The 25271-nt window shown below is 40.1% G+C and overlaps 1 protein-coding gene across 1 annotated transcript; it reads right to left on the bottom strand.

The window, feature by feature from the left end:
- Nucleotides 1-348: 348 nt before the first annotated feature.
- Nucleotides 349-24081, bottom strand: LOC122575148 (protein gooseberry-like). The gene is made up of 7 exons (XM_043743707.1): nucleotides 24027-24081; nucleotides 13974-14287; nucleotides 13227-13356; nucleotides 10028-10030; nucleotides 5651-5822; nucleotides 5197-5481; nucleotides 349-610 (listed from the first exon to the last, which is right to left on the bottom strand). Exons 1-7 carry the CDS (start codon nucleotides 24079-24081, stop codon nucleotides 349-351), a joined length of 1221 nt encoding a protein of 406 aa, XP_043599642.1.
- Nucleotides 24082-25271: the final 1190 nt, after the last annotated feature.

Consider the following 25271-nt stretch of genomic DNA (forward strand, 5'->3'; position numbering starts at 1 on the left):
AGATCTCGAAAGAGGGCATTTCGATTTCCCCCGTGAAACAATGTACAAACGTAATATTTATATCACTCTACTTGTCAAAAAGTCGCATTTCGTAAATTTCCTCGTTTTAACCCTTTAATTTCAACCTCCACTGTAACGTTATATATTTCCCATGACGTTACATATTTTGTATGGTAAATTCGAAAATGAAAGATCTTGGTCAAAGAATAATTTGTTTACGATTTTCTAGAACTTTCACGTTTTTCTAGAATTTAGTGTAATCTTCTCGAAGGGAGTCAAATAGGAAAAAGAATTCGGTTACTGGACTCTCGTGTTTCTCTTTCTGCCATTTTAACTGTATACCACGGTTCAGTGAACTCTGCCACAGACCTGCGACTCGATTCCACCCAGATAAGGGTAGCCGCTCTTCGCCTCGCTGGGGCTATGCGGTGTTACGTGATGGTTTATCCCTGCCGGGGTTGGCACCCCTGAAGACGCACCCTGGACCATGCACGCGCTCATATTGGACGCTGTAGGGCTGACACTGCCGCTCAGGCTACCTAGATTCAAATTGCTGGTAGTGAGATTAGAGGCCAGATTGCTGCTACCGTAGTGAGAGGCGTTGAACAATCTGCAACGAAAAAAGAAACGGAGCTCTGCAATGGATGTTTTCTCGGGTTTGTTCAAGGATAAGGAGAGGCAGAGTTAATCGTCGTAATTACAGTCTCCGACTTCTGTTACATCAGAGAAGGGAAATTTATGTGCGACTGCGTGAGTGTAGCGCTGCTGAAGTTATTTAGTTGAAAAATCGTTTATGTTAGGTATACGTGTAATCAACTTGTACCCTGGTATTATGTACGTCATATAATAAACTTCTCTGGTGCGATCATCAGCTACTCTTGAAGGAAAAAATAAAGGGAAGTGTAACTAACTATATAGCGATACAAATTTGTTTGATTCCTGACATAATATCGATCTTGGTCATTAAAACGATATACGTCGTTGTATAAAAGAAGTTTCTATACGAATAAATGTTCGATTTCAACGATCGATAGCGGAGAATTTATTTATCTCGTTTAAATATCCCTGCAAACCAGAATTGCACTTTGTAAAACTTCCTCGGTGAAGTTTCAATCGAAGAATCCTAGACGTTACAATTGTTAATCTACCTTCTGCGATTCTGCATCTTTCACAGAAATTTTCTGCGTATTTTCAATCGTTATCTCGCACGAACGTATAAACCAATTTTTCGTTTCTCCGATAAGTACCACGTTTTCTACGAGATTAATTAACAAACGTAATAGGACCACCTATGATCCGATCTTACATCTACGGTTCGAAGGAGAAGCGAACGGAACATGTTAGTTGCCCAACTATGCGTAGTTTATATTACGGAAGGATTATCTGTACACGTTTAATTTCTTTAAAACCCAAGCATTCCAATTTGCCCTGAAATCGAAACTCCTTCGCAGCATCTCCTGATTACCTAACACTCTGATCGATACGACAAAAAGAAAGAATCTCTCGTCCAATCTTAGAGAGTCATCGGTGGCGTATTAAAAGAATCACGGCCGATAAAGCGCAGATCTACGTGCATCGTGAGTATCCGCGGATGAGATGATCGCGAGAGATGGGGAACGTAGAAGGCAGCGAAATTCATACGCATGTTGCGCTGAATGTAAAGCAGGTCGACGACGCGGCGTTCCTGGCGAGCGCAGGCGCGACCGTATCAAAGTATTAAAACTGCGGGGCAGTTTCGCCTGCGCATAACCTCCCGATGAAATTCTCTTTTCGTTTCTCGCGAGTCTCAAAGTAACCGCCGGCCAACTTCTCCCTCGTTTCGCCGTGCAATCAAAGCTCGCTGCTCGTTTGCAAACCGATACCGGAGCAAGGCAGCGAGCTTCACGCTCGCACACGTACGAGTACGAATCGTTTAGGGCGTGTCGAGGCTGCCAACAACCGATTTCAAAACGGAGTAGCGGCCCTTTTGACCGTTTCGGCACAGCAGCACGGTTAAGGACCCTAAAGCGTGCCGATGCTGGAACCATTTAATTCCTCTCTCTCCTTTCTTCTTCCTTTATCCGCGCGCCTTTTTCCTTCGTCGTATTCTCGTCCTCCCTTTCTCGTCCTTTCTCGTCCTCTCTCGTCCTTGCACCTTAATTCCTTCTAGGAAACGGTACAGCGGAAGCTGCACGATTTATCGACCGTCCCCGTGTGCTCTACGAATCTATTTTCCTCTAGCCAACCAACGCTACAAATCATATTCAGCTCTATGGAATTGTTAATGAATTCCAGCGAACTTTAGCTGCAACGAATAATTTATAATCGACGATCGCTGAAATTAAGGTAGAGGCGAGCGGCTGGAGAATTCGTTTGGCAAAAGGCGTTTACAGATGGGCTGGTTTGAAATTTTTACACGTTCGGTGAAGCATCCTGAAATTTCCTTTACACGAGGATACCTTACCGGTGCTTGATTAAACCAACTTCGAATATCTTTATCCGAGCGTAGGTTTCTGTTGTTCGATCGCAGATAGCGAGGGAAGTCGATGGTATCGCTCTAACAAGAACAGTGAATTCCACTTACTTTACGCTGTTTGTTTCAAGTATAATCTTGTTACGTATAATTGCAGTTATCTTATAATTAGATCGTCGGCGTCTAGCAAGATTATAAATATGCAAGAAAAATAAATTTTCACCTATTTATATCAAAAGAGGAAAGACTACAGGCAATTTGGAATGATTCAGCAACGACATAGGTGCAATATCCAGCGAAAGCAAATTCCAAAATATAAAACATGAAATTGGGAATATCTTTGACTGCTCTAACGATCGCGTTAGCGTTTAATATAATTTCCTTTGTTTTGGCCGCTCCAAAACTTCCTATATTTTGAACCATTAATATTCCTCTCGTGCTTCGGCGTCGTTTTGCTCCTCAAACATCCCAATTCCCTGTAAAATTTCATCGGGACGACGCATACGTGCTACTGTCGCATAAAATGCCTGCTGTCCTCGTCCGGCAAAGTCAATTAACCAAAGGCAAAACGCTACTTCATTATATTTCCGATGCTTGGCGTTCGTTTTTAATAACAACGGAGAGAACGGCTGGCACGATGATTATCGCCTGTATAAACGCAAATGGATATCCATAAAACGCGTGCACCTTGAAAGCGGTACGCCGCGAAATTCAAACGACGATGATACTCAGCTGAATCGAATCGCGTGGCGTAATCTTCTGCCCGATGTGATTTCCGCGATCGCGCGGCTACCAGGAGGCCGATAAAACGAATGAAAAATGGTCCGCGGTAATGTCCACGGTGTCGGTGGAATTTCGTAGAGGCAGACCCGAAAATCGTGGCAGTCGAGGTCGAACCGCTTCCGGGGTGAAGCAGAGGCCACGAAGTCCCCCGGTTAAAGCTGGATCATCGGCGAAGATCAAGACCCGCGTTGGATTATTAGCCGGTAGCGTTTCATTACGGGGGCCGAAGAAGCAACATAATTGAGGACCACACAGAAAACGTGTCGGTGGGGTCCCGGCTGCTTCGCCGTGCCGAGCCAACAACTCTCTTTCTCTCCCTCGTCTACCTTCTTCTCATTCTTCTCTTTTCCTCCTCGGGGAGTCTTTCGTCTCACCTGTTTCATCCACCGCGCGTCGCTTTCTCGTTATTTTCTTTGCTTTTCCCCGCTCGTTCGGCCGATTCTCCTCTTCAGGGATTCCATCGCCCAGAGATTCGTACGGTTCGAAACAGTTCGACGCTCGTCATTTCTTCGTCGTCTGTTTTTAGCTATTCGCGTGGTACGTTACGCTGGTCCAGAGTTTCGCGTCGTCTTTAATATTCATGACTTTCAAAGCAAATCGGAGAGTAGCGTAGTTCGCTGTTATTTCCTGTCCTTGGTAGCTTCGATAGAGATCAAGCGAATCGTGTACCGTGGCGTTTGCATTTTAAATTTGCAAATAGTAATCACTGTTCATCGATTTGTTTTGTTAAAGTTGGTTGCTTCGAGGGATTGCTCCTTTAATACACCATGGGCATCGTAATATTTCGTCTTATCAGACAGCTGATTCTTACATTGAAGTATCTTATCTGATATATTTCCATTTTTCGATATATGATAAAATATTCCAGTTTAAGAATTATAATATTACGCAGATTCTTATGAAATAATGACTAAAAGCTCGAAACCGTCTAAAGAGGAAAAAAGATGGGGAAAAAGATAGGGAAATTTGAAAAGACTATGGAGATGAATCTAAGGATAAAGAAGGAACGATGTGTATTTTGTCAACGATTAATCCATCGATGAAATCTAATCTTTCCGCTGTATAATTACATACCGATTTCAAGCATTTGATTCGATACTTGTTCGATACTTGTTCTCTTGTCGAATAAGTGCCAAATTTTCGACCAATGGATTGCGCATGACGTGCACGCACGTATAGTAAAAAGGTTGTCGCGGATTTAATCCTTCCTCTTCCTTTTCTCCAGTTTCAGATTCTCAGATTTCGTTTTCAATTTCTCGCTACGCTGTCCGGTTCACTGTTTCTTTCGTCTTTCTCCTAGGGACTTTCGTCGTTTGCGGTCTGCGCTGCAGCGAATTGGCCTCTGCACTCGGCGTGTAACAGCACGCTGCAGCAGGCGAGCATTTCGCCAACCTGTTATTACGCCACAATGGCTGAATTAATTGTTCGAAACACCCTGTGAGCACAGGATGCCTTCGCTCTTTCTCCTCACCGAGTATCTGCCGCATTTCTTTCCTTTTTTCTACTAAAGCTTTCCCCTCCGCAAGGCTCGCCCGCTTTAAACGCCCGGGATAATGTATCTCTACCCCGACAACGTGCACTTTGCCTCGACAGTGGACCTCGTGGGGGGTCCTTCTCTGACTTTTAAGCTCCAGCGAATTAATATTTTTCCCACTTGCGATTATGTTCGTGACGCGCAGAATTACAAATGAAAAACTTTCTCTTGGTAATGGAAACGAGACGCAGTTGTCAAAAATAGATCTGCTCGTTTTGCGTTTAAAATACATTTAAAAGGAAGCATCGAAGCGTAACACGATGGTGGAACTTGGAAAATAAAAGTTCTCTGAGCAGACGATAGTTTAGAAAATGTTCAACGTTAAAATCATCGCCTCTGTTTGCTTTGTATTTCGTGTTTCAGACAGTTCAGACTCCTATGTTTTATCGTCTTGTTTGATAAAAGTCTTTGATAAATGGTAACTCACCCGTAATTCTCCGCAGTCGGTCTTGGCCATTGTTGCTGAGCAGCGTAGTAATTCTCGCTATAGTTGTAATGTTGAGGATAACCAGCCGTGGTTGCTGCGGCTGCAGCTACCGATGCTTGGCCATAGCTCTGATAACTTTCAGCACTGCTACCGTAATGTTGAGTTTGAAACGATTGCAAGCTCATTGTGTTGAAGGCGTTCAACTGTTGGCTGTTCAACTGCTTGCGAAGTCTGGCTCGTCTGTTGCTGAACCATACTTGCACGCGTGCTTCAGTCAAATTTGTTCTGCAACGAAACCGAGAAAGAGATTTTGAGTTGATCGTTTCGCGTACAAACTACCTGCTCACGATTCTGCTCGTTTAATCATAACAATTTGAATCGGTCGTTGGATTTTGTGGTAAACCAATAAGAATACAAACTAACATTTATATAGAAAGATGAAAATTCTACGTACTTTTGTGCCAACTCTTCTCTGGTATACACGTCAGGATACTGTGTTCGATGGAAAGCTGCTTCAAGCTGCTCAAGTTGTTCACCGGTGAACGTGGTCCTGCTTCTACGTTGCTTCCTCTTCAAGGCGATTCCTGGCTCGCTCTCTGTGTCCGAGTCATCGCCACTGCTGCCTCCTAAAGTCAGAATGTAAAATAAAAATATTAATTAACAATGCAAGAATAATGTCAATCTTCCCTTCGTATAAAACTACTTTCTTCTCGTTTGTCGTAACTTAGTTGAACAAATACTTTTAAAACTGCAATTGTATCAGCGTAGGATTGCACCTGAACCGGAGTAAGAATCAATTTTCAATGACTATAGTACATTATACAAAACTATGATTCCGATCATGTCAGCTAGACATGTAATGTAAGCTCGAGCGAGTTCTTCCAATAATTTCGACGAGACCCTACGCAAGGCCGAATTATTACTCTCAACCTATTTTTCAACCTACAATCGTGAGAAAAATCTTATCAACCATTGCGATAAACATTTTGTGCAATATCAAATTATCTTAGAAAAGATCATTCCTGATATTCAACATCATAAAGATACTAAATATCGAATCTTCTATTTTTAACCAATCTGCGAATGGGGAAATAGAAGAGAAAAGTCGTTTGCGTGTGTTATCACGAACGATCGAAAGATTTCTCTCAATCACGATACGTATACGCAGGCGTGATGAAATTAATTATGAAAAGCGGCGTTTTCTGCTGCTTGGCACGCGAAAGAGGAGGAATTGAAAATTCCAGGGAACGCGGCGGACGAAGCCGCGCTCTTATCGACGAAAGGAATCGACGCTAAAGGTCCAAGAGATCCCGGCGAGATGTTACGGAGCACGCTTCTTAATAGCGGCAAGAAGGTCTCCCAGTCCAGCACGTGCTGCACGTCAGATACCGAAGATAGGAAGCGAGTCGTTCACGCCCACAGTTCACACGCCGGACTCGGCAACCCACCATTAAGACCCTCCTGATTACAGCCGTGCCAGCCGAACCTATACTAAACTAAAACACCGGAGAAATTAGGGTCCGCCGCGAAGAAATTAAGTTCTTTGACATGTCCCGTCCCACCCGAGCTAAACGAAAGCCTGTCCAACGTCCACGAGATACTTCCTTTCGTCTTCCCTCGCGAGGCTCCGTACCGGAAACTCTTTCGTCTCTCCAATCGACGTCGAGTTTTACGACAACGTAATTGCGCGCCTCTTCTAACGTTTCTGCCTTTCGTTCTCTGCAGCCTTTCGTTTAACCCTTTCCAGTATCGCCGGTATTGTTTCTAATCTCTATCTTGCAATTGTTGCGAGACGAACGGTTGTGCCGTCAGCGTGAACACGTTGTGAACGCAAGTTTGATTATATTTAACAATTGCGTAGGATCAGTGGATTCTTGTCGATTTTGCTGGAATAGCGTGGACGGTATATTGGGTTGGCAACTCAATCACTTAGTTGCCTACCCAATGCATTGAAATAGCAGGTGTCAGATAAAGAGAAATGCAGAGTGGTAGGTGTAAGAAGTGGCACAGTTGGGTAGGGAGATATTCCATGAGACAAAATAAGGAAATATACGGTAAAATTTGTACGGTAAAATTTCCGAGAAAAACCAGTTCCAAGATATGACAAGTAGACGTAAAACTGGCTAGTTCCGAACTGAACAAGAGTAATCGACAGGAGTTAAACTACACGTGAAAATAAGTAAAAAGCGTGGAATATGAGGCTTGAAAATGAGGCCTTGAACGAAAAATCTTATTTTACATTTACGACTTATTTTCGCACGAATAATAACGTCCTGCCGATTGTTTTCTCGTGCCTAGTCTTGGTACTTAGCCAGGTTTAAGTATACTTGGCAAATCTTCAAACTCGATTTTCTCAGAAACGAAGCGTCGTACGAAAGAATTTTATTGCATATTTTCGACTTACTTTTTTCACACAGAATCACTCTGTTCCTAATTGTACTTACCACCAGCTACGATCCACCCTTTCTAATCGTTACCAATTGTTCTGTAATTACATTCCAAATGCTGAAGCGTACGAGACGTTGTATATCTATTAATGTCAGTTATTCATGACTAATGATACCGCACTTTGTAACAGAGAGATTGGAACAGCTCATTTTTGCCCAATTTCCTTTAGATTATCGTGGCAATGCATCGAAAGTATCGCAATCCAGCAACGTACCTTCCATAAGTATTTTCTTAAAAAATACCAAACACGTCGTTTTTTAATTTTCGAGAAGATTGAACGCATCGTTTAAATAACAAAGAATAGTTATATAACTATTTTTCGTAGAATTAAAACCTTCTTTGATCTCTTGTACTGGAAAGAGTTAAAAGGCTGCGCGCATCTACACGGAGTAAATAAAATCGATCTTCCAAAGAGAAGAGTTTTTTGGCTCCTATGATTGTTCGATTTTAAAAATGTCTGTCAAAAGGAAGATCCTCGTTCGAAATATTCCTTAGAAACTTTCATGTTTCGGTACTCTAAGCTAACGAAGCTATAGTCTTTCAAGTTTGATTATTAAACGCGCACGTTTAAGTTGCGAAGATCGGAGTTAGCGAACCTTAGAAAGCTCACTGAAGATTAATGTTTAAAAAAATTACACGAAAGAATATTTTTTCTGCATTTCGTTAAAGTGATAGGCGAATTAAATCGTAATCGCAGTTTCGTTCGTGTCCGTGCGAAAGCTTTTTTTACATTTTCTTTCCCTTTCGACTCAGACACGGCAATTTATGCGTCGATTCCTGAATTAAGTCGATCGATCGACGGGAACGAACGTCTAAATCAATAGCACCTGCGCGAACGTCAGCTCTCGAATTCATGAAGTTGAACGCCGCGAAGTGTACGGCGGTTTCTTCGAGATTAAAGACCTCGCCGCAGCCGTAAATCCTCGTGACGGTTTGAGCAGAACATCTAACCACTTCTCGAAGCCTTCACGCTTTCCACGGCCAGTCAACGCTCGCTTATACCGTGGTTTGTTTCAACAAATAACGAAAAATATCTTGATCGCTCGTTGTTTACTTAAACTGCATGATTTTTTCGCTCGTTTAACGCAACGAACGTTTCTCGCACGAAAATCGAAGCTACACCGACGATGACTTCTTTGTACAAAATCGTGTCGCGCAGGATATTACTTTTTCAGCTTTAAATTCTTCTCCTGAGAAAAAGATGCTTTTTGGCTTCTTCTCAATGTTTCCTCCCAACGTACATCAATAAGCGTAATGATAAATAAAATAATAAAATAATCCAATAGTCTGACTCGTTACATGTACAACGTCAAAGTTGTATATTTAAAAAATTTGTAAACATAGAGTAAAGAAATAATATTGTTGAGAATTTTGGATCTTCGAAGCCGAAATAATGTTATGGGAACACAAAATTTACACCTTTAATTAATGTTTGAATAATTATACATTTACTTAATGGACGATCTCTATTATATTTATCGATACATATCTGCGCTTTCTTCTATACCCGATATTAACCGACTGTCCTTCCAGATGCTTCTAACGACTGAACTGTTTACATTCATCTGTTTTCGAGACGCCGCGCACACACATACTTCCACACACTGATACTCGCATACAAGTATTCTTACTGCGCGTTTAACCTAGTCCAGGACAGAAAATTATACATATCTCAACAAATATGAAATACACGATCAAGTCCGTAGCCCGGACCTAAATCGAAAGGATGAGCGAAAGTGAATGCTTCACTAAACGAAATTCAGAAATTACCGTCTCACGAGATTTGCAAAAAATCTCCGATCTGGAATTAATGTACGTTATCAAATTTTATTCGCGTTTCGTTAAACGTAACGAAAATTCGTTGAACTCGACGAAACGAATTACGTCGTTACATTACAAAGGGCATGATGAATATCGACAGTATAAAGTCAAACAGAAAACCGCAAAGGGTTAATCGTCCAAAACCGTGTAAACAATTACTGTCGGGGGAAGCCAGACAGTTATTATCATTATCCCTGACAGTTTCGCTTGACTACCACTTTAGATCAGCGGAACATCTAAATCAATAGAGTCGGACCCTGTTGTTCCTCGAAGAAAACGGCAGGCTCGCTCTGGTGTTGGCGGTTTGTAAGATTAGAGGCAGCCGGATACGGAGCACGAGAGACCACACGCCGCGTGTGTACACGCTCTACCTTTTCCTCTCCGTGTCCTCTCTTTCTCTGTTCTGGCTCTCACCGACCTTCTACCTCTTCTTCTTACCTTAACCTCTTCTTCTGCCCACTATTTTTTGCCTTCGCGCTGCTTTCTAGCTTTCCGTTTTGTACTAACTGCCCGTTTAATTTTTAACGAGGATGAGAATGCTCAGCCAAGTGTTCGAACGTACCGGCTACGTGGGAATTAAACGGGGTGTAGATATTATTGCTACTTTATAATGGCACTTATAATTTCATATATCAACATAGGAATAGAGAGCAAGTCAAGAACTAGGACCTTGGGTGGGCGTAAAGGTGGGTATAAAAAGATAAAGTTAATTAGTATCGATGTATCGAGGCAGACGTTTTTAATTTTTGTAACTTTCATAAAAAAAAAAGTTACTTCTGACGCAGTGACTAAATTCGACGTTGTTCGTTTCATTTAAGGGAAGCTCATTTATTAGAAGAAAATTGGAAAATTAGTTATGAGAAAATATTTCACTCGTAGAAAATTATTATCGTAATTTACAGGGCTTCTAATTCTTGCAAATTTAGTGCGCTACAAGTATGCGTATAGAAGAGCGTAACCTGATAGAATAATTTTAATTCCTTTCATTTATCACAGCCAGCAGCGTTAAAATCCTAACTTACGTAACGTTACTTCGTATTATTTTTCATTTATATATGTATATCTATTTTTCTTTCTATACAAATCTCCGAAAAACCCACAACCGCGATCGAATGTTTCAAAAGACTTCATTGCCCTTACGCCGTGTGAAAGCAGGAATGAAAAGATCCATAAAGATTTTACATCCAATGGGGAGAGTATTCAAAGAGATTCTTTATCCTTCCTGACATTACGTCGACTGCACGTCAACATGGCGATGGATACGATACTCCAGTCTTTTATTTCAATTTTATATCGTATCATCCGCCATAGCGGTTAATTAATTACATTTTTATGCTTTGTAATATCGATGTAAGCCTATAATACATGAATAAACGAATTCCGATGAATTCTATCATTTATTAAAGCCTTACTTTAAATGTTAAAGAAAACCTGTTAAAAAATCCAACTTCAAAGTGTTTCATTTCATTTTTTTAATTATCCACTTTTCTCTCCTTCTAACACTACCAATAGCTAAGCTCGTTCCAATGAAAAATCTCGTCGAATTTCTTATCTCAAAAACATGAAGAATAAATGGAATCGCGAAGCCATTGCGAGGTTGCTTTTTAAGTAAGCCCGTTCAACTCTTTACAACTTTAATTTTTATTACTTGTTTTTAAATATATTCGCAAATGTTACCGAAATACGGAGGAAAACTACTATACTACTATAGTAATACCAATATACTACTATACTAAACTACTATGTGCACAAACTACCGAGGGAAAAAGTATAGTTATTCCGTACAAAAATAAGAAAAAGGATATTGTGAGCTAAAATACACCCTTCGAATTCTTTCCGCTGTGCTCAAAAGAAGAAAAGATCTTACTTAAGACGATCATTAGCCGCAACAAACTAATTTTCTCAAACATTTCCCAAGCAACGCCGTTTATATCCGTAGTAAAATGAGAAGAATCGATTCACGTGATTAAGTATACGCAGAGAGATTATTGCCTGAGAAGGAAGTGCAATTGTAGCTGGCTGGTATAGCAGTGCTATTTTATTCTATGGAGGATATGATCGTGGGAATACAAACTTTACTAAATCATGCAACATTTCACTTAGAAAACGCCTTATAACGCATTCCGGATTCTCGAGCCAGCCGGTACAACGTAATTTGACCGAGGACGAAATGAAGATTTGTGCGCGGCGCGGTGCAAACCGATCAACAGGTAGGCCATCCAGCCGTTCTTACATCGGGCTGCAATTCCCCGGCGTACATCTAATCAAAACTAAATCTTCCCGACAAGGTAATAAACTCGACACATCTACGCACCACGGGACGCCTAATATTTCTTCGCGAGCTTCACCGCCACCAATAAATAAAAAAGAAAGGAACTCCCTTTACGTCCGCCGGCCGGACCTATATTCCCGTTAATCTCCTCTTGCCCTCGAAACTATTCAGTCCTTCGAGCGAGCAAAAGTCTCCCGATGAATAGATTTATTTAAAGAAACGTTGCTGATTTTGTGGAAGAGAAGGGCGGTCGAGTTTTACTTTCGCAGATATTTTTATATCTCCGTCGATATTTTTTGCGAACAATGTTTCTCAAATTCTGCTACTTTTATTTTAATACTCTTTTTCTATTTTGTACTCTACCTTCTTTGCTTCTGACGCGTACATTTATCAAAATTTTATTTGCTTCTACTTGAGTTTTAATCGAGCTGCCCTTCCACTACGTTGTAGCTTTTTCTAAACAAAATTTGTCAACTTATGCTCCATTCTTCGAATATACCTTCTCTCATTTATATACTTCTTTCATTGTTTGTAGGCAAAATTTCGTTTGATTATATTTTCTGTATAATCGTGCGATGTGTCTACGTTCCGTATTGTCAAAAAGTGTTATCGCCATATCTACAGCAAATTGGAGCTGTATGTATACAGGCAAATGCGGTAGAAAGTGAATACAGTAACAGAAAGACACGAGAAGCTTCGATAGTGGATCCACTGCTCGTATACGATTCATTATGGTTGTTTGAATATAGAGATACGTATATTCTCGGGGATAATTGTAATGGCCTTTCGTGCCAATACGGATGATCTATAATTAGTAATATCTTTCAGAGTTATTTTATATGGGATCCGAGTATCTTTTGCCGTACTAATAGATCATGAAAAGAGATGATCGTTATATCGTCAGAATAATACGACTCATTAATTGAAAAAAATAAACTCTACAAGTCTCTCATCAACGATCTAAGAGAAGAAATTTTTAATTAGTCCTATACTTCTTAGTACGAGTGCTGTAGATACACGAGGATTAAGCCTGATACGCTAACTATAAACCATAAATTGCTTCTATATATAATTTCGGGAAGGAATAAATTCTGAAAATGTAGTAGCAGCGTCGCTATCGAAAAAGGAGCCGAAGGAGAAGAAATTTTTCTCGCCATTGAGATAACGTAATTTGTTACAAAGATCGTTGTAATACCACGAACTGCAGCTTTTTTTCAACCGGTACAAAATGTACGCGGTATTTATCGCTACGGTACCTTAACTCAATTAACGCAGCCGCACGCTGTAATTACGTTTATCGGTCGATTACCTCGACCGTTTCATTTACGCTGGCCTAATTGTTTACGCGATGTTAAAACAGACAGCGACAATGTTCGCAAATTTTACACGCGTCGTACATCCCTATCGATTTCCATGTACAGGTGGTTCTTTTTTCTTTTTTAAATATCGAATTACATGACGATGATCTTAAAGAAAGAAATGGTCTCACCGAGTATTCCGTCAATGGAATGATTTCTTCGAGGATCATCTCCAGGACGAGTCTGATTTGTGGGACCACGAAGAAGTCTCGAGATACTGGAAACTGACGGCGCTGACGCTTTGTCACAGATACCATCCTGCTGGCAGAACCACGTTGGACCAGTTAGTATACTAATGGAAATTAATCAAACTTTATTTTCTTCCCTTTTACGTCCTCCATCATGTATTCTGAATATTTAACCGAATGTACGATCGTATAATGGCTTTGAATATTCTTCAGAAATTTACTGTGAAATCTTTCAACAGTAGATGATATACGACGAGAAACGTGATATATCAGAAATTGTATAAATAAAGTACATGTCGACTTTCGTTTTATATTTTGAATCGCAGCTATAATCGTGGTAAAGCGTTTGAAGCTGCGTTGAAACCTCGTACAATCACAAAATGTTCGATCGGATTCTATTCAAGCAATCTACTTACTACAGCGACTCTTGTGCTCTTGAATTCTTAATCACCAGACCGAAATAGGAAATTATAATTAATTATTTTCCCCTCGTAAACGAGCAAAATTCCGATTTATTTCAGTCAACTATCTCTAATAAATAATCGTTAAAGTAATTCGTCAGGAAAAGAGGAATGACGCCGTTTAATTAAGATTGACAACCATGACGCGTAATTATAAAAACATTGTCTTACAGACCGTAAAACATTTTTGCACAGAGTGATCAATAGCGTAAAGACATTATCAACAGACCTTTATCAATTTCTCGCGGATCTCCCAGGTGAATATGCCAGGATTCTGTCTCTTCATATCTTCGATTCTCGCCTCGACTTCCGGTGTCGCGACGCGTGGTTTGCTGCCGCCGATAACACCTGGCCTTATCGATCCTGTTTCCTGATATCGATTCAAGATCTTCGACACGCAACCATGCGAAACTCTCAATTGTCTGGAGATCACGCATGGTCTCACGCCGGCTGCCGCCATTTCCACGATTTTTAAGCGGATGTGATTCGGCAGTGGACGTCCATTGATAAAAACACCTCCGAGTTGATTCACACGACCTTGTCCTGGAAAAAGGAAAGATGGAAGTGTGTAATATACTTGCATTGATACTTGGCGTGAGAACTAGCATGGATGGAACACGTGTTAACCCTGTCACGAGTATGAAACCATATATGGCGTTCAAACGAACCGCTTGTTACAAACCGAGGATGTACGTACGCGTTTGATACTAGTATCGCGTTACTGAATATTTCCTTCGCGTTTCGATTTAACATTAAATTTGTTTGAGCACCGGGAACAGGAAGATGTTTATACAAGCGTACTCTATCACAGAAAGTTCATTAGAGATGAAAGGGTTAATATGCAATAAATTAAGTATTCAATGGGAATGAAACACGTTAGTTGATCCTAAATTAGGTTTTTCGCGAGCTCAGCACAATCTTAAGAAATTCCTATTGCGCAATACATTTGCAGAAACTTCTCGAACTGGTTTTGGACGTTCTAATTTTATAGCGTTGACCTGGTCCCCTGAAAGTCTTTTAATCAGCCTGTGTACAGCTTTTTTAAACGCTGTTACCAAACTAAATTCTATGAAATTCTCTTTTGGAACCAAATTGGAATTTTTACCAAAATCAAGAAAATCCAGTTGAGATTCTAATGTTACCTACGCGACGATGATGACGATACGATGTGGAAAAATGTTTAAATTGTGCAACAGTGGCAACCACGATAAAACGTCGAGATAGTCACCTAAGTCATCGCCAACCCTGATTTCAATTTCAGTGATCGAAACACGCGTGCAATTCGGTGCAATACGAAAGCTTAAATTTTCGCTGGCGTAAAGTGGACATTTTTCGGTATTATAAAAGTTGTCCAGAAATTTCGGTGTCACGCGAAAGGCCGCTCAAACGCTAATTACCTGCAATTAGAAACCACTTTAACGAACCTAATTATAATAACGAAGTGAAACAAGAGGGCAGCAAAATGTAAGCGAAGAAGTAAGTAGAAAGGAGCGGCAACCTTTTGAAAAAGTCTCCGAAGGAGGAACTCCGAAAGAGATGCCATTGTCGGTCCTTTTATTAAGCGCATCGTGAAACTTGGCGAAGAAAGAACTACACGTAAGACAGAAATCCATGACTAAGCAAGAGAAGAGTAACGTGTACCTCATACACTATGTGTATGGTTTTGCATACACTATATGCAAATATTACGTCTACAGAATATAACATCAATAAAGGATGCTCTAGATTCATCAAGTTTTACAGAAATCAATTAATATTAATATTAAAACAAGCAACATTTTAATGTCTTCAACGTGTTAACATTAGGACAAGCTATTTTTTCAAATTATGAAAAGGGCAGAATAATGTGTTCTCTGTGTATTCTTTGCCCATTGTCTTCGTAATATACAAATCAAAGCAGCTCTAAAACAAGCAATAGGAAAATACTACGGTAATCGTTCGCAACGTTGTGCTCGTCCGATGTTCTGAAAAGAATAAAACGTTCAACATCGTGCAATGGTAACACCCAGATATCTCATTTCGAATAACTTACGGATTCAAAATTATCGAACCGAAGATCCTCCATCGATTACCGCACGCAAAGATAAAATTATCAGCGCGTGTAGATGATTTAAGTTTCCGTGACACTTAATTAATTTCTATCGCGACCCCGTCAATTTGTACATTCGCTGTAAATCTGCATCGAAACAAAAAAAAAAAAAAAATATCGCTGAACCGCAAGAGTGCACGGTGTGCTACCCGCGATATAAACTTTACGACGCGCACAGGTAATTGGATGCGATAAAGAACCATTGTTTCAAACACGTTGCTCGAGGGGGTGTTCTCGCGAGAGAGCTCTCGTAAGTCTTCTCGTATATGACGTCTCATTTCTTAGAGTAATGCTAGACGAAACATTGAACTCTATGCTCTCGCATCCGCTGACACTTTATCGCTATCCACCCCTCCAATTTCAGGAACAAGATTGCGAATGATCAAGTCGACGGTTCGAAATCGCTGGTTTTTGCTCCACGTACATTTACGTACCCTTATTTCGGTTGGTGTAATTTGTAAAAAAATAGGTAATACAGCTAACAAACCAATAAAAATGATTTTTATTATACTTCAGATTTTCTGTTTTCGCAATCAACAAGAATACGCAGGTATCTTTCACTAGATTAGACTTCGAATTTTATTGAGGCAGAAACAGGATTACTTTTTGTATTTTTATCACACGCAGCGAATTTGTTATGTATCTGAGAATTGGTTGTGAGATATTTGACCATACCAAGAGCGTAGATCGATCCAGCAAATTAGATCAACAATCGATAAAAAAGAAACATTATCTGCCACTTAAAAAAATATCCACTGCAAGGGTTACGTTGCAACGACGTGCAGAAACTACACGTGTAATGGAAAAGGAAGACCCAATTAATGTCCTAAATAAAGAAACCGCCCGCAATTCGAATGCTGAAGAGATAGGCAATCAGTGGAAGAGAGAGCGAGATAAAAAGAGATAGTGGAGGCTAACGACTCGCTAAAAATTGATAATCATCGTAGTAATGGGCCTGTCGTTACACGAATCCTTCGTAACACCTGCTACGAAAACTTCTGCTAATTACCACGGCATAACTCAAAAAGATGTACCCCACCATCGTCTCCATCGGCCGTTTTCTGGTGCCGCCAAAGTAGTCCCGTTTCGTCATTCATCAAGTCCGCGAGATTTACATCCCCCTCCCTCCTACTTGGTGGGATCCCGATGGCCCGTAAGGCGCGTAAGGACATATCCACAAGCGCGTGCAACGCACACACCGCACTCTTAGGCGGATCGTCGCGTACGCACGGCCCTCGGACACCTCTCATGACGTCAGTCAGGCCGCGGGGCCCGACGGGATTACAGGCAAGATCAAAAGGCGCCGACCGCCGCCGCCGACTCGATCTCACTCGCTCTTTCTCTTTTCACGGTCTTCGTCTTTGCCCCACGTTCCTCTCAGTACGCGCGAGGAGAGTCGCGCGGGATCCAAAACGGGCTCGGAGCGAAAGGACCTGGTCACGGGGTGGCCACTTCTTCAGGGTCCCCATGGACTTCTCTGGCGCGACAATACGTGAAATTTTCTGCATAACCTGGTCGATGTGTCCTCCATTGCGAAACACGGTTATAAGTTGCGCGCTGGCATGATAAGTGCAACTTTGTTGCGCACCGACTACTCGAATAACTCGCGATCGATGATCCGCTACATACGTGGTGGTTGAGAGGATTTAAAAGAAGCTACTATCTGATACTGGTTTCACAGAGGAGCAAGTTTCGATGAACGTAATTCTTGGGAATTTTTTAGTCTCGTCGGAAGTCTTCTCGATCTTCGAATTTTTAATCCCTCGACCTTTTTGCGGCGGTGTAGTATACCTTTTTCGTGGACGAATTATGCGAGGAAGTTTAAAAAGGTGAGGGATGTACGTAGTTGGAACGTAGCCAGAAATTGATGAAGGGGCACGCGGTCTTGCGATTCGAAGGTATCGACCATATGGTGGACACGCATATTCACTGTACACAATGTGGACACGGGAGGACACGTAGAAAATCTTCGTGTAATAGTAATAGGGTAGTAAAGGGATAGTAGTAGTAATAAAAGAAGTAGTAACGTTTTACAAGTAGTAGAACACCGCGTATACATGTTGGCTAGTGGGAAGGAAGCAAGGTGGATCTTCGTTGATGGTGAGTGGTAATTGGTAGAAATAAGGAAGAGAGGAATACGTCTATGGGTTAATATCGAGGGTCAAAGAGAATTTAAATTGTTGACTCTGTTGGATTTTAAGAAGGAACTTTTTTGGATAGTGAAATTGCAATTAGATTAGCTTTGGGATGTTTTCAGTTTAGGATGATTAGATTTGTGAATGTTAATATGTAATGGCCAATTAAGAAACGTTCGTGTCAATTAATTTTTATTATAAAACAAACGATCTCTCTCTTACGATAGCAGTACCATATCTTTCAAAGTACGAACGTAAGTTACGTAGTATTACAAAGATGGCAGATGTTAAACGAATGTGATACTACTGTCATAGGATTATCGTAAACAGGACAGTATATCCTCGTATATCTTTGAACGAACAGCTTCTCTATCTTTGTTTTTCAACGTATTTCGATCCTCCGATGAAAACTACTTGCTGAAGTATAATCTAGATCTAGAGCAAGAAACGTGTGACGCTCATTAACGTGTTTAAGAACTTTGTATCTGAGGTAAGACCACCCTGTAGAAAAGATAAAAGGGGCCGATCTGTTCGGAATGATGGAGAAAATAATTTCCAGCATGAATTATTGATAACAGGTAATTGATTGTGGGCGATCACGCTAATATCCATGATCGTGCCGATATGAAGCGATAGGGGCTTCCCCGATTTGAATTCGCTCGACGCAACTCGCATGATTAAAATTTACCCTAAGGCTATCGAGTTTCAATGGTGTTGGTATTTGTTAGATATCATTTGACTAGCAGTGGCCATAAAGTATACTTAATTTATCAAATCTCGTGTGCACGAAGTAGAGTACGCCTTCTATCATCAATAACGCGAATTTTTCTTCTCGATGTTATTAAACGTTACTTTACTATAAAATTGCAGCTTAGATTGGCAATCCATAAGAAGAATACTATTCCTCCATTACTCTGACATATTTATCGTATCTCCTGAATTCGTTATCCTACATTTCGCACATTTATTTCTCCCCTAATTCGTTCTCTAACAGTATTTTTAGATTGCTCTTATTAGTAACATTTATAACACGAGTAAGGAAAGATTCAATTTCTATTCGATAAGTTCAAACGATCGAAAGCGAAGGGACAAATGTTTCAAGGCTGTGAAGAGCGCGACAAAAGTGTAGATACATAAGAAACATTGAAAAATAATAATGTAACACTCGTCTACGATAAGGAATCATTGTTATATGTTGTACGTTATTTGCGTCTGTCTATCGCTGTATTGAAAATATTAGAATTATGTATGAAACTATAATAATGGTCGTATATGGTAACACATTTATTATTTTATAAAACAGCTGTCGTATCTATAAAAAAAGTTACTGACCCCTAGAAACCAGAACAAGGAAGTCGATCAACAAACACGAACGTATACACATATACAGATCTAGAAATACAACGATCAAATTAAAATGAAAAGTCCAGCGAAGAATGAAGTAACTAAAATTCACGTGCCAGCTCATCGAACGTACCTCTACGAGGAATAAATCACAGCGAATCAATAAGAACAGCCGGAGCCAGCACTTTAACGAAGCTAACGAACCTAAAATCCATAACGCGGCGCGTTCCGGGCGATTTTTCAGAGCGGCCAAACCCGGCAAAACAAACCGCTCGTTAACCATTCCGAGCTCGGTTGATCAAGAATCAATGACCAATTCCGTTCGTTTCGAATAGCATTCGTAACCGCATGATAAATGACGAATTGCGCAAACAATCGGGACGGGAACGTGTCTCGATCGCTGGTTGCCTGCTCGCCTGGCGGCCCCGATGAAAAGCCAAGGGGAAACGATTTGAGAGCCCAGAAGAAGAGGAGGAAGAGGTGGCCGTGTACCTGAGTGGGAGTATCCGCATGTACCAAGAGGATGCATGTACTTAACGTTCGGTGTGAGTTCCGAGTTGCGAAGGCTTCAATCAACGTGCCGTCGCCCGCGGCCTATCCGATATCAGACATTAGGTACCCACGGCTCTGGCTACGTACTTTAACTCTTTCACGTTCCGACGCCCACGAGCGTGGCCTGCCTCACAGCCGAACTTCTTTCCAGACGTAGCATACGCGTTCACCGAGAAAAGGCGCCGAACGCACGATGTTTAACCCCGAACGCGATGGGTCTGCGTGTATTTCGTGCTTATTCTGGCGAGGCCGATGTATTTTTTCTTATGACCTGTACGAAAGTGGAAACGATCGCACGGTTATTCCAACACTCGTGAAAACTTATTCTCGATGCAGGTACCGTTGCAGGGTTCTTCATAAACTGAAAAGTTACAATTAGACAGGCAGATTTTTTAAACATCGTAGGAAGTAATGTGCAATTTATTTTTTAAATGTTCGTACGTGTACGGGAAAGCGTAGAGATAGGCGAAGTTAAAATCTAACGATTGTCGGATTCGTTTAAAGTTGAATCTTTAAAGAGAATTTTTATGTTCTTTGTTTGCAAATGTTTGTAATACCAAATATTTCTCCGATCTTGGACGAATTTTTTGCAACTAGTAAATCAATTAACTTAAGCACACTAGGGCATTGGAACGAATTTAATAGAATGGAGCTTAATTGATATTTCTTCGTCGATACAGGGGTTTTGTTTGTTCGCTGAAGAAGCTTTTCTATTAACTTTTCCTGTTAAATTTCAGGGATTGCTGTTTGATCGACGTGTTTAATCCACTCGTTAATTATCTCGCTGTTTGCCCCATATTCGATAAACCATACAAATCCCATCGCATGACAGCGTCTACCGAAAATGCTACGAATTTTCTGGAGAAACAAATAACTTGTGCGATTTTTGTAGCAACGATTTAAATGATAAAGTATATTTTTTACATAGACGTGGATTTAAAGATACAATACGATCAGTCTGTGCAAGATCTGGAGAAAGTCTGGTTGAGTTATGTGTTGAAGAATGTGTCAAAGCACGTCGTATAAGGTTTGGTATGTAAGATAAAGATTTATCGTGTTGTATATTTCATTCTGAGGAATGAAAAGTATGTTGTAAAAAAATATAAAGTAACGTGTTCCGGATATTTTTAATTAAAGATTCGGTTTCTCATCACTCAATAAAATGTAATACGTTGCTTTTACCGTGTCGTTGACCTCGGAATTGAAAATAATAGCTAGACCGCGTTATGCAAATTGATATATACTTTACATATTACGTGCAGTCTGCAAATTTTTGCACTTTCGCTCATAAATGTATAACGATCCACAGTTTTTCTTCTATTTATCATTTAGGGACATTGTATTAATTGTTTAAAAAATCGAGACAACGAAAGTATATTCTACGAAATACGATTACTACGCACTCGTTGATTAATTCTAGGCAACTTACTCGATAAAAAATATTTTATTACAATTTGTTATAAAATATGTAACAGTAGAATTCGTTATAAGATTAAAATTCTACGTTTCTTTGAAGAAAGCGTTCAACATTGTAAGAAACGATCGTCAAACGTAAAAAATTGACCGTAATCACCTCAGAATGACCCAAATTCAGCCACCCATGCTCATTAAAATAAAAATAAAATAGATACAAGAATTTTCTGTTTCTCGTAATGATAATTGAGCAACCCTGTATAATGGAGATCGCGTATTAAAGTCGTAAACGCGCGTGCGCTTGTTTCACGCGCGTTTATTCGAAACCTTTCATCGTTTCTGATGGGAATCGGTAATGGTCGAAACTTCGCTGGCCCGAATTAATTCACGCTTTCGCGGGGCCGAATTAAACGGTTTGCGTAACTCGAAGATGAAATGCGTCCGAAGAAGGTCACTCGAGGCGTGGAAGGGGGGGAAAAAAAAAAGGCAAAAGCGTTTAACGGGCGGGGAATAATTCACTCGAAGCGCATCGTAAAACCATTAACATCGGCTGTAAAAGTTCCATCTGCCCTTTGAGAAGCAGCCTCGAAGAGGAGACCGACGTCGATATTTGTCGGTATGCGAAACGTCAACTTTAGCCTCGTTTCCATGCATATCGTTTCTGCGATCTTCATTTGCATCGGTTTGCAGGGACAATCGCTCTCCAGACGATATTCCGACTATGATTCCATTTATTATTAAGTTTGTTCAAACGTTAGAATTTGCGAATTAATTAATTCATATCCGTGTTATTTTCAATCGAAGATGAGAAAGTAATAACAATTTGAGAAGAGAATCGAAATAAGCGTTTACTATGCAAGTTTCACAAAGGATATAACCAGCAAACACGAAAATGGTACCCCGCTGGGGCTAACCACCCACACGATAATTAAACAGCTAAAAAATTTCACCAAATGTCCAAATTGGACAAATTGCGAATGTAAATTATTAAATAAAAAAAAAAAAAACTATGGAAGTTTAAGATTTGAGAATAATAATTTCAGCAAGGTGATACTTGAAAATGTTCCTGCAGATAGCACAGAAAAACGTTAGGTGAACGTGAATGTAATTGAAAAGATTGGAAACATCTACGTATTATCATCATACATTACGTTATCAAACACTATAATTTTATAAACTTTAATATGAAATTAAATTACAAACTCGACGATATTAACGACGGAATAGTTTCATGAAATTGTTCCACGGGTATAAGAATAATTTCAAATTAAATCGAGCAAGTTATAGAGTATAAAATTTATAAAATATTAAGCCAGATATTACACGAAATCATAATTCATGCATTATGTGATAAAGTGTTTTTGATATCCATCCCCGCCGTTATTATGTTATCACATAAATTAAGTTTTTACGCATCGGACCATCTGAGATACATACGCGCTGAAAATGATGAATGGTGTCGAATATAACGGTAAGCGACGGCTCTCTTTCATCAAACTTTGATACTTCCGATTTTTTAAATACACTCATTCATATATTTTTTTACGTTACACTCGACAACTTATGATCTGAAAAAGGTTCAAAGTTTCGTCGCTGACAAATTTCACGACGCAATGTTCCATCTTTTTGTGTTATACCTGCGAACCTTTGTACCGATTTTTTTTTCCAATAGGCGTAAAATTAATAATAGACAATTTATGATAAAAACAAGATAGCTAATCAATACGAAATACCTGTAATAAATATTCTCGACGTGAATAGTTACAAATACCTATGTAAAACAGTAAGCAAAATAATTTGTACTTAATGTTCGTAAATATTTATGAAACTTTTTATAAATTTAGAAATAGATATTATAATTTTAAATTTCATATCAAACTCTTCTAAATTAAACTTTAACCAAGACAAAGCAACTTTCTTAAAGTTAAAGACGCATATACAACATAGGAAATTGGATGTATCAATCATTCTTATATGTTCAATACGTAAAGTTGTAACGTGGAATTGAATAATAAACATCGTAATTTAATTTTAATAAATATACCGTAAATACGACGAGTTTGTGTAATTCTAACGAGGAGAGTTCCTCCTGTTTTCCTTGACGCCGGACAATCTCCAGTGGCTGGTGTTTAGCGACGGTATCCAATAGAAAACGGCGTCGCATACTATACACAATACGAATGCTTCTATCAAATTGTTTCAAGTAAATTAATAAATTTATACAAGAAAGGATGCTAATGTCTCTTTAAGATAACACTTAATGAATAATCATTGATATTATAGATAATATATAACGGCATGTTGAGATTCTTTTGAGAAATAACGCATAGGCCAGTTACATAGAGACAATGGAGACGCGAGAACGATCAATTAATTAATTAATTAATCAATACGAAGAATGAAATACTCGGAACAAAATCTCAGTTATGCACGATTTTAAAACACATTTCTGTCCAGATTATCGTATTGCTCCAAACGATGGTCCAACACAAAACCTCTAAACCGTTCTTTAACACTAGAACCGCCAGAGCAATTAAAACAAGGAATTCATAATGTTGCATAAAAATGTAATATATTCACAGTATGTCTGTTTGAACAATTGTTGCTAAAGTAATTTGATGTCCCGCGTTATCTACCTTTCCACGTTCTACTTGCTTCAATTTCTTCGATACAAATTCTCTACCGTAGTTGACCATGGTGCTAATATTGACATACACGCGAGATCATCTCATCAAACAAACACACGTACCTTGAAAAGGATATCCAGTGAAATAGGGTGCCATGTTCAGAGTGCTGACTGCCATCTAGCTAATCGTCGTCGTCTTCAGCCGTTCTTGGATCACCAAGCCACCACAAAACGCCAGACGTTATCAATAAACGTAACCGAAATACCGTTTCTCTTTTCTATTCTTTCTCAACTGTCCCTTGCAATCACTTCACACGCAACTTGAACGAAACTTGCGATAAAGATACGACGGCAGTAAAAAAGACGAGCTACAGAAAAAGGAATTGGAGTAACCTGGTCGCGAGACGATCTGTCTTGTCAAGGATGACGGAAACGGATCTGTTTTCCCGGATGCGAGTAAAACGATCGTGAGACCTGTTTGCTTCGGGGTCTCGGCTCGAACTGTTCGGCTGCCGATTCGTACGGAGGCTGGCGGCAAAGGAGGCTGAGAATAAAAGAAAGGAAAAGAAAGGCCGAGGTAACACCGAGGGCAAAGAAGGCTCCGCCTTCGTTCAGGGGCCCTGTCGAGGTGGGAACGTCTGGGTCCAAGAGCACCTTGATGGCTCTAGTCGAGCGGTGCATTGGTCACCTCGAAGGTGACCTCCTGAAGGTGGAGGTGGTCTCTTCCATGACTCCGCCCGACTTTCTCCTTTCCTTCGCGAGCGCAGGCCTCTTCGGCTTGCTCTCCACGCGTACCTTCACGCTCCTTCGATGTCCGACCGGTGGAGGTAGGATCGGTAGCTAAATGTAATCACGTTTAATCGAACGCGGTCGTTTCTCGATAATGTGCTAAAACACAGGGTTACACGAATCGGCTAAGCTTCTACATCTTGAAAATCCATCCTCGAATGATCAAATTTGAGGTACATTGCGAGACAGCTTTAGACTCTAATGCGATAAGCTGTGAGAAATGGACGATAGATCATTGGGCAGTTTAGAATCAGCGAGAAAAGATATGAGGAATGAGAATATGATTTGAATAATACTATGGTAGAATGCAAGAGCTAATGAAACAAGGAACAAAATGTATCTACCTATAGATAACGAGAAACGTATGGATACTTCAACTTTATTTCTTATTTTCATTTTCATTTTATTTCTTATTCGGTGGATTCGATCTGCGTTGAAAAGTTTTGTTCGTTTTCGTAATGATAGCGACTCTGTTTATCAAAGTCAGAACGTTGATCGCGAAACTTGGTAACCCTGGTAGAAGCTGCATCGCGTGATTCGACCAATGGGATCGTGTAAAGTTCAGAGGAATCTATTTCG

Source organism: Bombus pyrosoma, linkage group LG14, assembly GCF_014825855.1.
Source record: "Bombus pyrosoma isolate SC7728 linkage group LG14, ASM1482585v1, whole genome shotgun sequence".
Lineage (NCBI taxonomy): Eukaryota > Metazoa > Arthropoda > Insecta > Hymenoptera > Apidae > Bombus > Bombus pyrosoma.

Excerpts from the sequence above, each read along its gene's own strand:
- LOC122575148 (XM_043743707.1), bottom strand. The coding sequence starts at position 24,081 with ATGGCAGTCAGCACTCTGAACATGGCACCCTATTTCACTGGATATCCT. Across the intron at positions 14,288-24,026 it reads CACTGGATATCCTTTTCAAG|GACAAGGTCGTGTGAATCAA; the intron begins GTACGTGTGTTT and ends TCCTTTTTCCAG. Across the intron at positions 13,357-13,973 it reads TCCGCGAGAAATTGATAAAG|CAGGATGGTATCTGTGACAA; the intron begins GTCTGTTGATAA and ends TGGTTCTGCCAG.